The sequence below is a fragment of the Gavialis gangeticus genome, unplaced genomic scaffold (assembly GCF_001723915.1).
Source record: "Gavialis gangeticus isolate Ggan-Ray unplaced genomic scaffold, GavGan_comp1, whole genome shotgun sequence".
Taxonomy (NCBI): Eukaryota; Metazoa; Chordata; order Crocodylia; family Gavialidae; genus Gavialis; species Gavialis gangeticus.
The window spans coordinates 21476974-21491339 of record NW_017729032.1 but is presented as its reverse complement, the minus strand read 5'-3'; the positions used below and the strand labels follow the sequence as shown (position 1 = coordinate 21491339).

Here is a 14366-nt window from a genome sequence, read left to right as displayed (position 1 = left end):
ACATCTTGCCTCAAGAAAGCAATCTCGTCCACCCTGGGCCATGAAGCTCCTCCACTGGCAGTGGGGCACTTATGCACCTCCAGAGCATTCAGGGACCTGCCTATAAGCAGCTGACAGGACATGGGCAGGGCTGAACTTCCACCCACCCCTTCGAACAGAGGGAAGACTCACTCAGCTTCTGCCCCACACCCTACTGGTTAGTGCATTTGCCTAGGTAGTAGGAGATCTGCGTTCTAGGTCCAATGCAGCTTAAGTGACTTGAATACATGCGTTTTTCAGGAAGATGTCCTACTCGCTAGGGTGTAGGTTAGGGAGGACTGCAAGAACTCTCCAGCCTTCTGTTGGAGCCAGGCCACTGGTTGGAAAGAAATGCAGGAGTCAAGGTGTCAGATGGAGAGTAAGCAAAACGGAACCTGACTCTGGAAAGGAGAGAGTTCTGCCCTCTGCTCCAAATGCTTTGCAGGCATTTTGTCCAATGGTTATGTGATGCCAAAATGTTTTAAATGAATTTTGCAAAAGTGGGTGATGTGGGTTCAGACCTGTTCATGGTAAATGATGAAGACATAAGATGAGAGACATTTTCTGGAAACATCAGCAAGGTGGACTAGGATTGCACTTAGAGTCCAAGATGCCTAAAACCTGCCTAAGATATGCGACTGGCACTTGGAGGTGGAATGGCATCTAGGCACCTTGTGTTTATGTCCAAATGTAAGGTCATATATCTAGGAATACTTAATATAGGCCCTGCTTGTAAGATGGGCCTCTCTCTTCAGATACCGCAACTCAGAAAAAGATTTGAAAGTCATGATGGGTAACCAGCTAACTATAAGCTCCCCACTACAACACTATAGCCAAAAAGGTTAAAGTGATTTAGGAAAGTATAAACAAGGGAATATTGACTAGATTAGAAAGAAGTGGAGTTTTACCTCTACTTTTGTCCCAGATACTGGAGTAATGTAACCAGTTCTAGTGTCCACAATACAAGAAGAATGTAGAAAAATTAATGAATGATTGGAAAATATGCCTTATAGCAAAAAATTTAAGGAGCTTAATCTATTTAGCTTATCCAAGGAAAGCTATGGCAAGATTTGGTTACAGTCTCCAAGTACATATCTTGTGAATAGAAAATTGATTGTAAATGGCTCTTCAGCTTTAGCCAGACAGACATGACAAGACCCAGAAGCTGGAAATTGGGAGCGAGACAAAATTAAACTAGAAATAAAATGTAGATCTTCTACCAGGGAGGATAATTAACCACTGGACAACTTACCAAGGTTTCTGGTAAAAGACTGACCAACACTAGAAAATTTTTATATCATGATTAAGTGTTTATTTCAAGCTGGAATTAATTCATGGAAGTCTTATGGATTGCGTTATTCAATGCATAAAACCTGACAATCCCGAAGTCCCTTCTAAACCTTATAATCTATAAATAAATCAAAACATCTAAGGAAATCAGAAAAGATACCATTCTTACATGTTTGTTCTCTGGCAGAGCAACAACAGGGGACTTAAAATCTACTGAAACTTAGCCAACCCCAAGCATCCAAAAATCACCAGTCAAGCCTAAAGCTATCAAAATTGGTATAAACATTGTGATATTTTTAAATACTACTAAATATTGGAGTTCTTTTTATTAGTTGTGTGGGTTTTGTCCTTTAAAAGTTTAAGCTTTAATGGCTATAAAGTAGACTAGAAATTTTTGTTTCTTAACTGAAAGCTGAGATGCTCACATCATCACACGGCTCCAGGAGTTGGGTTTTTAAGACTATCAAATTTCGTGAGTCTCCCGATTAACCCAGAAGACTCACGATATTTGATAATCTGCTTAATAACCCAACTCCTGGAGCCATGTGATGATATGAGAATCTCAGCTTTCAGTTAAGAAACAAACATTTCTAGTCTACTTTATAGCCATTAAAACTTAAACTTTTAAAGAAAAAAACCCATAAAACTAATAAAAGGGCCCCAATATTTATTACTGTTTAAAAACCAGGAGGGTTGGCAACAGTTATTAAAGCTTACAAGGACATGGCCAATAAAAAAATCCAGGCATTTGCAAAGACAGTAAATAGCTGTAGGTACCCAATTTGTCCTGATTGTCCCCTGCCAATACTTATGGATTTATAGCCTGTTTATATGGTGATCAGGAGGATGGTGACCTAACTGATCTTTTTCATTCCTAAATTGTATAGTTCTTCCCTCCAGATTCACATTCAAAAAGGGACCTCACACTTTCAGATCAATGACCGCTTCAGCATGCCCCCTTTACTGTGGATGCCATGACCTCTGAAAGAGTGTAGTCTATCTCTCTTTCTGCCCACTTCCAGGACCTCCTGACTAATAGCAAAACACTGGTCCTCCAGATGAGCTCAAAAACAGAAGTTATCTTCTCCGCTCCTCCAGCACCTTCCTGGCTAGTAGAAAACAGCTTAAGAGATCTAGAGGACAGCTCTAAAACAATTCACAATTGGAAGCTACTGAACGATGTAACACGGTAGGAGCCGACCTTTCTGGAAGGTATGCCACAAATTAAGCCCTGCATCGGAGTGCCACTCCAAATCCCTTCCCCTGCTCAACCTGCTGCTCTGCTTCCTGCCCTGTGCCCCCAAGTCAATCTGCTACTCTACTTTCTGTTCCCTATCCGGCGCTCCCTGCCCAATTTGCTGCTTTGCTTTGCGCTCCCTGCCCTGTCTGCCACTTTGCTGCCTGTCCTTCCCCACAGACTGCCTGAGACACAGACTGCCTGTGCCACTTCTGCCACATGTCACAGGATGGCCAGCTGTGATGTAGCTTATCTGAATTTCTTAGGGGAAGATGTAAGATGTTTTAAAATCTAAATCTAATCTAAATTATTCTCATCTATTATTAATCTAGTCTAGGGGCTGGTAACCTACAGCCTGTGGGCTGGACCTGGCCCATGAAGAGGTCCATCCAATTCATGAAGATCTGCCCCAGCATAGGCTGCAAACACCTTTCCACATCAGCAAAAGGTTGCTGATCCATGATCCAGTCCATTCAAAACTGGCCTTGGGTGTAACTTCTCCCCAAGAAAACATAAAAATGCCACAAATCAGCAGTTGAGGATAGGTTCCCCAGAAAATTAATCCATGTTAACAACAATGAACAATTTGAAATAGGAAGCAATTCTCTAAAGCTTTACTGTAATCAAAGTCATGCTGGGCTTAGACACACTGGGCATTTTTACATGTTGCAGGATGTGGCACCAAGTAGTTTAATTAGTAAGCTGCGTTAATTAAAAGTGCCTTTGCAGCATGTATATCAGCGTCGCCACGCATCCCAACGCTGAGCAAATGGCAGTGGGGCGCTCTGAACTAAAGCTCATCGAATACGTTTTTTTTCAAAGCCCCCTACCACCATTTTTCAGTGCAGAGACGCTCAGTAACGCTGATACACATGACGGGGAAGGATGCTGGAGCGCATCAATTTCCGTGCTCCAGCAGACTCTATTAACTGAGTCTGCTCCAATACACTGGATTTCCAGCTGGAAATCCAGTGTGTCGGAGTAGGCTCTGTGAATGTGTATAGGAGCTCAATATGGCTCCTCATAATGAATATGACAGAGAATTGTGTCCTGAAAGACAAGAGCAATTGCTTGATGCTAAGCATACTGTATGCCACAAAAGGCTATTCTTCCCTTCTATGATTTCTGGGACGTAGACTCTGTGCTGCATACTGTGCAAGACAGAAGCCAAAGGTAATGAACTATGAAAGATTACAGCTAGGCTACAAAGGCTTTCAGTACTAAAATCTTTTGTTATAACAGACTGTTTCCAGATCCACATAGGGAAGTCGTCAGTCTGAGAAGCCCAGAAGCTTGAACGGGGCACTGTGCAAAGCCTAAGCCAGCCCTGTCAATTTGGAGCACATCTGTGCGACTGATTGCCTGAGGGATTATTTGAAGTGTGGTCCAAGATGCCCAGATGTTTACTGACAGAGTTTGATTATGCGTGTCTCTGAACTGAGATGATTGCTGTGTCAATGAAGACTGCAGCAGAAGACACAGAAGAAAAAAACAGCCTGAAATAAGAAAGGTGTTCACTACGTGTGTACCAGTCGTGCAAGGGCTGGATTGCCTTTTCAAATGTCCCCCTGATGGCCAGACAGATTGCAAGAAAACATCACTTCAGAGAGGAATCATCAAATCATAGGAAAGTGGGGCTGGAAGGGACTACTGGAGGTCACCTAGCCCAACCTCCTGCCTGAGGCAGAACTTGGAGCAAAACCTTGGCTAACCTATTATTAAAACTACACCGGCAACCCTGCCACACAACTATAAAGCATAGATCCATAACCTGCCACAGGTAAAGCAGGGAAATATACCACAAGGAGGGACACACAAAGCCTAAGCATAACTGCAAATGCAGCTCTAACCACTCCAGCTGAACAAATAAAATAGCTCAGCCTGTTCATGGGTGCCTGCGACTGCAACAACAACTGCTTAAAATGTAATACAAAGTGCCAAGTCACACAGCACAAACAGCCACGCACAGAATAAACCCCAGAGAAGCTCGGATGTCATTGGGGCAGAGCCCGAAGTGGCTGAGAAGTCCTTAAAAGGTCCCATGACCTAGGACCTGAGATATTTCCCTTCTTTATATCACAGCCAATCTTCAAAAGAAAGAAGAAATAAAACGGGTGGGGAGGGAACAATGCCTTGGCTTCATACTCATGACCAGTTCTGCAATGAAGAGCAGCCACCTGCATTTGGAAGGGAGCGGTTCCACCCCGCTGGACGGTTTTTAAAGCATGGTCACAACCTATGGGTGCCAGCCGTGGAACTGGCTAAACAAGCCTCTGGAAAAGCTTGATAAAGTCCTCAGTAGTGACAAGGGTAAATGAGGAAATATTCCAGTCCCCATACAATAAACTAAATGAATCTGCCAAGTTTTCAAAAAGGTCAACCCAGGTTAGTGGGCTCTCTGTTTTGCTAGCCAGTCCCCCTCTCCAAAAACAATCTGCTTCTGCATACCTGTCTGACTCATGTGGGTAGTGGTTGGAGGGGGGGTGGGTTCTGCTGTAGAGCAGAGAAATAATATGAACTGTCCAAACTGTCAATCTGTGTTGCAGATGTAGGACTGGTACCTCCCAGCAGCTGAGCACTACCTCACTCTGTAAGTAGTCCCATTTTCATGGTGTTAGGTCATGAGCCCCTTAGACAGGGAAGTAATTCCCCCTCACGTGTAGCCTCTTGAAGTGAATGTGACTACTCATAAGAGCACCTGTTCACCAGTGAGCAGCAAGGAGCTTGCAAATTGTATAATTCCCAGTTTGCTACAGAATTCAACACAGCTCTGCCACAGACGCTGGAGTATGATGTGCTGCGTAGTACATGAGGTTTTGCCCAAAGGGCATTTAAACAGACTCAGCAGAAAGGGCTCGTTAGTTTTGCAATCAGCATTTTTCAAGAGCAAGAGAAAACCGAGCCATCATCCTTTTATGGGGAGATTAATCTGTTTGGTGTCTGCAGAGTTTGTTAACATCAGGAATTATGACAGGAATCCTGTCATGCTTCCTGAGACTATGACCTGAACTTGACCTTATTATCTTGAGTTTCCCATTCTCACAGAGCTGTTTCTTAACATAAACAAGGGTTTTCACTTGGCTCTTAAAAACAGCATTTCCCACTGAAAATTATACAAGCTCTGGCTAGTTAATGCTGGTATTCCAAACACATGTTTAGCTGGTGGAATTCAATGTATATTGCCAAGCCTCGTTACACCTACAGGGAAGTCCAGAGGCAGTCAATGCAGCCACACACTTGTATGTAAAGCAGTGAGGTCCCCCATTTGAAGGACACTTGAAGCCTCCGTCTTGTAGGACTCGGTTCTATCCCATCCAGGCGTCACAACCATTGCAATACTTGCAATCACTTTTGTCTGTGTTTGTTTATCAGTGCACAGTTACCTACACCACTTCAGGCATAAAATTCAAACATTTATGTTCTGAGTTAACACTTTTCAAACAGACGTATAGAACTGCAGAGCTGGGCCTGACAATCCAGGATGATATTCCAGGATGATAATCCTGGTGACACTGCTGATACAAGAAGAGGCACCATGTGGTAAGCCCTCAGGAGAGTTAGGGATCAACTGAGAGCTAATTATATTCTGGAAAATAGAAAATATTGATATATGCATGAAACATTAAAAAATGTGGATTTTAAAAAATCCTCCAAACCCCAGGAAGATAAAGAAAAATTTATCACGAAGGTCAAGGAAGAACAACTAGAAGTGATGAGATGAAATGACATCCCAGCGGAGAAGACTGGTGGAATGGTCAAAGCCCTGTTGCTCGAGTCCTACCTAAGGCCAGCTTCTACCTTCAAGCCTGTGAATCCCACTGGGAGCAGTGAGGCTCATCAGGTTTCTTACAGTTTCCAGGATTCAGTCCACAGAAAACTGCAAAACAGGATTCTACAAGCACAACACTATCCACAACATGACTATTGAAAATTTATGGCATCCCTAGCTACCTACAGTGTCAAGAGTGCCCTATAGCCCTACTGTTTCCAATAATTTCTACTGAAATGGGAACATCTGTATAGTCCCTGTATGGGCTGGTATTAGATTAAATAATAGGAAACTGATGCTTTCTACTAGGAGAATTCAAGTGCATAAACATATTCAGATAATTTTAGCTTGACACCTAAAATGAATTTATTAAGGGTTAAGGCGCTGATGAACTGCTACATATAATATTCATTTTTTAAGTTCTTTAAAGCTCCAAAATTATTAGACCACTGGATCAGGCGCTGCACTCTGGATTGGCACAGAAGTGACTTTAATTAAATTAATACAGGCAACCCTCACCATTCACGGGGGGATACGTTCTTGAGATCCCCGTGAATGGCAAAATATGTGAACACTAACAGAGCTCCCCGTCAGACCAACAGGGCTCCCCCTCAGACCCCACAGCTGCCCCCTGCTCCCCCCCATTGTTTGCAGGGCTCCCCCACAGCGCCTGGGGACTGACCTCCCCACCCCGGCCAAGTGCTGCCACAGCTGTTCCAAGAGTCGCCGCAGCCACCACCCTCCCCATCCCTGGGGCTCCCCTACAGGGCCTGGGGACCTACCGCCCACTGAGCACTGGCAAGCTGTCGCCAGGGGAGAAGATGCCACCACCACTGCCACCTCCCTCCGTATCCCTGGCACTTGCTCTGTGCCTGCCTCCCGGCTCTGCCCTTCCCCATGAATATTTGAATCCATGAATCCAGAGTTCATGAGTAGCAAGGGTTTCCTGTGTAGAGTTATGTCACTGAACTGAGAGTAGAATATGGCCCACTGCATCTCAATAGATGGTGTATATCTGTGATGCTCAACCTTTTGGCCCTGCAGCCCAGATGAATAAGGTGAGGCCAGTCCATGGGCCAGATCAAGCCCTGCATGCTAGGATCAGGCCCTGGGACCTGGGATTGGGTCCCGAGTGCCTGATACCACCCCTTCTCCCCATACCAGGACTGGGCTCTGGGTCCTGGTGCCACCACTCCCAGCCCTCCATGTGCTGGGATCAGGCCCTGGTGCCCAATGCCACCCCCATCTGGCCCTGCACCCTGGTATCAGGCACCCAATCCAGCATAAAGGGCTTGGGGCTCCTCATGGGTCCAGAAATTTGACAGTGGGGAGTAAGGCTGCTGTTGTCCCACTGCCAAACTTCCAGATCCATGAGGAACCCCAGAGGCCAGATGACATGGGGCTGAAGGCTACATCTGGCTTGCAAGCAGGGGTTAAGCACCCTGGTCTACGTTACGACAATGCATCCACCTTGCTCATATTAAAGGTGTTTCTGGCACAGACTGCTATAGGGGCCTTGAAATGGAAGTAAACTATATTTCTATCCACTGTACTGCTTTTATACTGTTAGACTGGTGTAAAAAGGCCATGTATATATGGGCCCATTTGGCCTGTAGGATATACGTTAATATGGGATCAGCACCTGTGCAAGACAACGAGCATTTTGCTGCTCACTTGAATAAGCATAGGAACAGGCCCATATATAGACTCGCCTACATTTTCTCTAGCTGAACTTCCTTTTCCTTTTCAGAAACCAGTTATTTATGGTACACAGAGTATATTTTTTAATACTACATCCCTGTGGGATGGTCTGGCATGACCTGATTACTTTGTTCAAGATTGTATAATGGGAAAAATGCTCACATCTTAACCCAGTTGGTGTTCTAGATTATGAGGCTGCTGTAGTTCACCCTCGCAGCTAGGCTGTTGGTTAAGAAAGCAGTAGCACTGTTTGTCTAAAAGGTTCAACAGTGTAAATAACATCAAAACCAAAGGGTATTTACAAGAGCAAAGCAATCAAACCCAAGCATCCAATGTTACCTTGTTACACCATACTCCGGGGGAGGCTGGTATCTGACAACTGCTACTTCTGTTCTCGCTGGCTGTGGAGCAGGGTAGGAGGGTTTGAGAATATCTTGCATCATCCCAGAGTGTTGGTCATTATAAAACAGCCCATGTTCCTGAGTCTTGCTGACTGGAGACACCACCTGCTTGGCTTTGTAGGGATATTCAGGTGGCGGACCTCGCGGGTCCGTTCCTTTGCCAGAAGGCTGAGCAGGTGGCAGTCCACCAGTTTTGAACCCTTTGTTATTCCCTGAGGTAGGGGGATGTTGTTTAGCACCATTCCTCTCCAATGATAACTGCATGATCCTCTCACTTAGAGAGCGGACATGGCCCTGCTTTAGCTCTTTAAGCGCCTCATCTTTATGTGCTTGCCCACTGTTGGCCCGGTTCACAGTTGGTCTCCCTTCTGTTCTGGATTTCTGACTGGACACTCCACCAACATAAAAACTGGGCCCAACAGCACCGGGCTGCTGGCCCCGAAAAAACTGGGACTGAGCCTTAGCCTCTTCATAGGTTGGTAGTTCCTCATTGTTCTGCTGAGGCTGAACAGTGGCCCTAGACTGCTTCTCCATCACAGTATTGTCCACCTGATGTTCTTGCCCCTGAGGTTCCTGGCGAGCTGACTGGTGGACCATTTGTGGGTCTTCTTGTGTGAGGTTTTCCGTGGAAGAAAGAGTGCTTGTTGTGCTGTTGGATGGTCCTACGCTTCCTGTGGCCTGGTGCTGAATTGCCAGCAGATTCATGTTCTCATTTGGGTTGCCATACCTCAGCTGCTCCTGGATCAACCGCTGTAATACTGTTCCAGCTGCAACATCCTCTGAACCTCTCATTTCCACCTCTGAGATCCTGAGGAAGTTTGGGGGATGCAACGTGCATACAGGGTCCTCAACTAAATGGAAACAGATGAAAGTGAGGATTTGTATTTTGCCATCACACCAGTCTTTAAACCATGCAACTGCTGAGAAACTTTAATCCTTTCACATTCAACACCTTACTCACTAGTCTAGACACAGAAATACAGTCAATACCTTGAGAAAACTCAGTGCTACTGAAAATAGTAAGATTGTAAAGATGTAATTGAAAGCAGAACCAGCCATTGGCTTTGTCTCTCAATCCAGTGGTTTGCCTCATTTCTACTAATTTTATCTCTAAATAACTGAGCTCCATAATTTTGCAGGGTGGATACTAACAAGGGGCCAGGGGTTGGACTAGATGACCCTTGAGGTCCCTTCCAACTGTATGATTCTATGACGATACAGTGGCAGATTTACTATAAGTCAGGTCAGCTATATAGTTCCTGCTTGATAGGCCCCTTAGAAACACTATGAATGGAATAGATAGCTAGTCACAGTTCATATGGACAATAAAAAGGATAGTGCTGTCCTTCCAAACTAAAGAAAAGTGACACACCTCCAAATACTGTATACCTGAGGTCAAATACTGCAAGAACTTGTACCCTGGGCAACTCACTGGGTTCAGGGAATATGCATAGGTTGTGATTCAGGGCAAAAAAGTTACTTCGTATTTGAAGTTCATTCTAATCCAATTTTTCAACAGCTGAACCCATTCACCCATTTGCCACCAGTAACAATTTGAACCCAATGAACTGCCCAAAGTGATATATGGAGCTGGGGTCTCTACTGCTTCAGAGCAATAACCACATGTAAAGGGGATTGTACCTACTCTTACTTGTCACTGCATATAACACGAATAACTCCACTGCATTCAGTGAAGTTACTCCTGAGTGACTGGTGGAAACTAAATTATAATCAAGCCCTCAGCACCAGAGAGAATTCTCTCAAATTCTTTGATGAAGTTTTCTTGTCCTCCTGCCTTTTCAGGGACAGGTTTTTGAGGTCGTTCTTGAAAATGTTATTTTTCAACCCTGATGCTCACAGTTCTCAGAGGAGTTATTTAGAAGCACTTTATTCTTTTTCTCCATTTGAAAGTAGTTAAAAAACAAACTTTCTCTGGAGGCTTGGAATTTCCCTAAGCCTTCATCTGTTATCCCGCACATTGTGTGTTCACTTATATACAGTTTGGTTGCCAGATGAAAAAGAAACACCCTCAGCTCTTAGCTAAGAGAAAAGGCCATTTCCATTAACATTTTTGTGGCAAAGACTTCAAGATGATTGTAGGGTATGCAAAGGAAAAAAAGACTGCATGCTGCTACTCCAGAGACAGAGCACTGCATGCTGCCCCACTTTCCTCCAGAGGACATTAACTGCTGATGCCAATGGTTCTCAGCCTTTTTAGACTCAAGGCACCTTCAATAGGCTCAAGGCACTACACAGTAGACTCAAGGCACCCCTTCATAATTTCTGTAAATTAACTGACACCCCATTTAAAAAACTAACTTATTATAGTGCTTAAATCCTTGCAGGGGGCCTGGGTAGTGGGGGCAGGGACTAAGCTGGAGCCTGCACTTGACTGCGCATCTCCTTGCACCTTGCGGCACTCTTCAAAGGATCTTGCAGCACCCCTTGGGTGTCCTGACACCCTGATTGAGAATCAGTCCTGTCCTCATTAACAAGACAAAGAATGCTGGACCTAATCCTTGTCAGAAGATGTTTAAGTCACATTAAAAAAATTCAGGGCAAAATGCAGATTGGTAAATTAAGGACCCAAAAAACATCTAGAGAAAAACCAATCCTGAAAGTCCCAGCCACAAAACGCAGAAAGCAAAGTTTCCTCACTGTCTAACCTGGGGCTTTCAAGAATGCTAAAAAGCAATCCAGTCTGAGCAGTTAGGTGCTTACCTCTTGCCCACTCTCCACTACAATGCAGATACGAGACAGACTGACACCTAAATCCCCAAAGAGACCTGATCTATTAGACATGCTTCAAGCATGTCAAATGCCCAATCACATCACTGAGTTCAGCACAAAGCCCAGCAGCCACAATCATTCATTCAAAGACCTCAGGGCATACTGCACTCATAGCCAATCGTTTGTAAAATAGGCTAGTGGCTACAGAGGACACAGGATACCTGGGGTCCAGACCTTTCACAGACTGAGGGTATTCAAACTCACATACCCTTCTTCCCAGAAGAGTACCTTACCCCAGAGGTAGTCAACCTGCAGCATGAGTGCCACAAGTAGCTTGTGTGTGTGGCACATGGCAGATCTGGGAGGGGGCAGACAACACAGCAGCAGCCAGGACAGAAAACAAAAGGCAGAGCAGGACATTGGACAGGAGCACAGGGTATGGAGCAGAAAACAGAGCAACAGATCAGACAGTGGAAGGGGATCAGAGTGGCACTCACGGTGGGTGTTGGGCTAATTTGTGGCATGCCTGCCACAATGAGGCTGCCCCCATTGCCCTAATGGGCTAAAATGTAGGCCGGGTGGGGTGGCACTCTCCACCCTCATGTTGAAGGTGGGATTGCTGCACAGTCAAGAGTCATGCGGCCAAGCAGGAGGGAGTTTGTCACTAAAGCCTAGTGGCCCCTGCCTTTGTAGCTTAGCATGGGTAAGTTCTGGGTTCCAGTTCCTGTTCCCAAGGCTCTGTATGGATTTTACATTAGAAAGATAGTCATCGGAGTAAAAAAAAAAAAAAAATTAAAAATCCAGAAAACCAGGCTACAAATGCAGGTTCCCTTTGGCTTGCTTTATTTCTGGGTGCACAATTGCCTAGGTCCAACTAGAGGGATGGAGAGTTTCTCTTTACACACACACAACCCTCAGGCAGAATCCATGGTCATGTCTACATCCTGGAGCAATCTGCCCTGGACAGGCTGACCCTGAGCACAGCACAACATACCACCTACCACCCCCTGTACACATACACCAAATCCAGAAGAAAGCCAGTGAGACTGTTCTGGAGTCGCACACAAAACCCATTTTCAAGCACTTTTATGACCAAGGTCTTGGGAGCAGTCCCTGGAGCAACTTCACTAATGTATTTCCAGGTTTTAAGCGTGTATGTGGGTGCAGGTGAGCAAGACATGCTCAGGAACATATGAACTGGAGCATAGGGCCACAGAGGTGCAGAAACATCCCAAACCACTCTCTTCCTGTGCAAGTGCTCTAACCATTAAGATATCAACCACCAGGTTACTGTATGAAAGGGGGATACCTCCACCAACCGTGGCCAACTGGCTGCACTCTGGATCCATGAAGACAGAGGGTGCTACCGGGTATCTTCAACAACTCCAGGGAGGGGTGGTACCTCAGACATACCCTTTGCTTGGTGTTTCCTCTTGGGTAGCTCTAGGCAACTCCCCGCACTCAGTGTCTGGGCTCTCTGAGTAGCCCTTCAGAGGCCCTAACTCTCCCACTGTCAGTATAGGGAGCCTAGATTCCTAACTCTGCTTCTTTGAATTAAATATTTTGCCTGAGTGCAGAGCATGCACCTATGAAATCACTGAAAGACGAACACTTTTGCAAGGGCTGAATTCCATTCAAATCTTCAAAATAATATGGCATAAAATTTTTGGACAGGCTGGAAAGCTGAACCTGCAAAAGTCACAGACGGACACCCCCCCCATGAACAGACACAAAAGGGGACTGTTTATACTTTTCCCCAGCCTGCCCTCCAGCTACTACTCTGAACTCATAACTGCTGCTATTTTATTTTATTGCACCAGTCCTGAGAGACCCTGGCAGACTGGGCATTTTGCAGACACACTGCAACAGTATCATTTCTGCCCCCTAAATCTCACTATCCAGGCTATGACAATAAGCACCATGCGATAGGTGGAGAATGACAAGGTCAGGATGAAGAAAGCAAGTGCACCAAACATAAGTGGAGGTTTCACTTCAACACCCACTTAGTCACTGACCTATTTGTGCCCCAGCACAAATATTCTGGTGACATGATTTAGCTACCTATTTTCTGACAATCTATCCCCTAAGGCCTGGTCCATGATTATTTTTCTCAGTTTTTGCAGTTATGTGCCATAAAAAAGCTATGTGGCTTGGTATAACTATTCAGGGCAATAGAAGCTATGTGCCTTGGTATAACTATTCAGGGCAGAAAGGCTAAAACAGCGACCAAATTTAGATTAGCAATGGGAATCAAGGACAACAAGTCCTTCTTTAGGTACATAGGAAACAGGAGGAAAACAAATGGGAGTGTGGGGCCATTGTTCAACAACTCACGACAGCTGGTTTTTGGCACCCAAGAGAAAGCTGAACTCCTGAATGACTACTTCGCCTCAGTCTTTCACCAGACCAAGGGGAAAACTACGCCAGGTAGAGTAGAGGATGAGCATGGTAAGAATAATCACCTTCCTACTATACCTGTAGAATTGGTGCGTGACCAATTAATACAATTAGATGTATAAAAGTCAGCAGGACCTGATGATCTTCATTCGAGAGTGCTGAAGGAGCTGGCCAAAGTCATTGCGGAACCCCTGGTGAATCTCTTCCACAACTTGTGGCGCTCTGGAGAAGTCCCTGAAGACTGGAAAAAGGCCAATGTTGTGCCCATCCACAAGAAGGGCAGGAGGGAGGACCTGGGTAACTATAGGCCAATTAGCCTAACTTCCATCCTAGACAAAATCCTAGAAAAGTTCATCAAGGAGTCTATCTGCAATAAGCTTGCAGAAGGTAAGATTCTGAACGACAGCCAGCATAGCTTCATCAGGGGCAGGTCTTGCCTTACCAACCTCATCTCCTTCTATGACCAGGTAACTCGCCACCCAGGTACAAGAGAGCAGGTTGATATTATACACCTAGACTTCCAAAAGGCCTTTGATTTAGTATCCCATGATGTCCTCACGAGAAAATTGGAGGATTGTGGGCTTTACTCTGAGACAGTCAGGTGAGTGAGAAACTGGCTGCAGGATAGGACCCGGAAGAGTCGTAGTCAACGGATTTGTGTCATCCTGGCAATAAGTGGGCAGCAGTGTCCTGCTAGGGTCAGTGCTCAGTCTAGTACTTTTCAATGTCTTTATTTAATGATTTGGATGTGGAGGTCAAGAGCTAGCTCACTGGCAAAGCTCACAGACAACACCAAGTTATGGGGAAGTGTGGTCACGCTTGA

At 45.2% G+C, this 14366-nt stretch overlaps 1 protein-coding gene across 6 annotated transcripts in view; it reads right to left on the bottom strand.

Annotated features, from left to right (window-relative positions):
- AMOTL1 (angiomotin like 1) overlaps nt 1–14366 on the bottom strand; it is a 194605-nt gene that overhangs the window by 94267 nt on the left and 85972 nt on the right. For all 6 annotated transcript variants that reach the window (XM_019524506.1, XM_019524510.1, XM_019524507.1 and 3 more), the window contains one exon: nt 8355–9267. In XM_019524506.1, coding sequence (XP_019380051.1) covers nt 8355–9267 — 913 coding nt within the window. The remainder of the gene's footprint in view (nt 1–8354; nt 9268–14366) is intronic.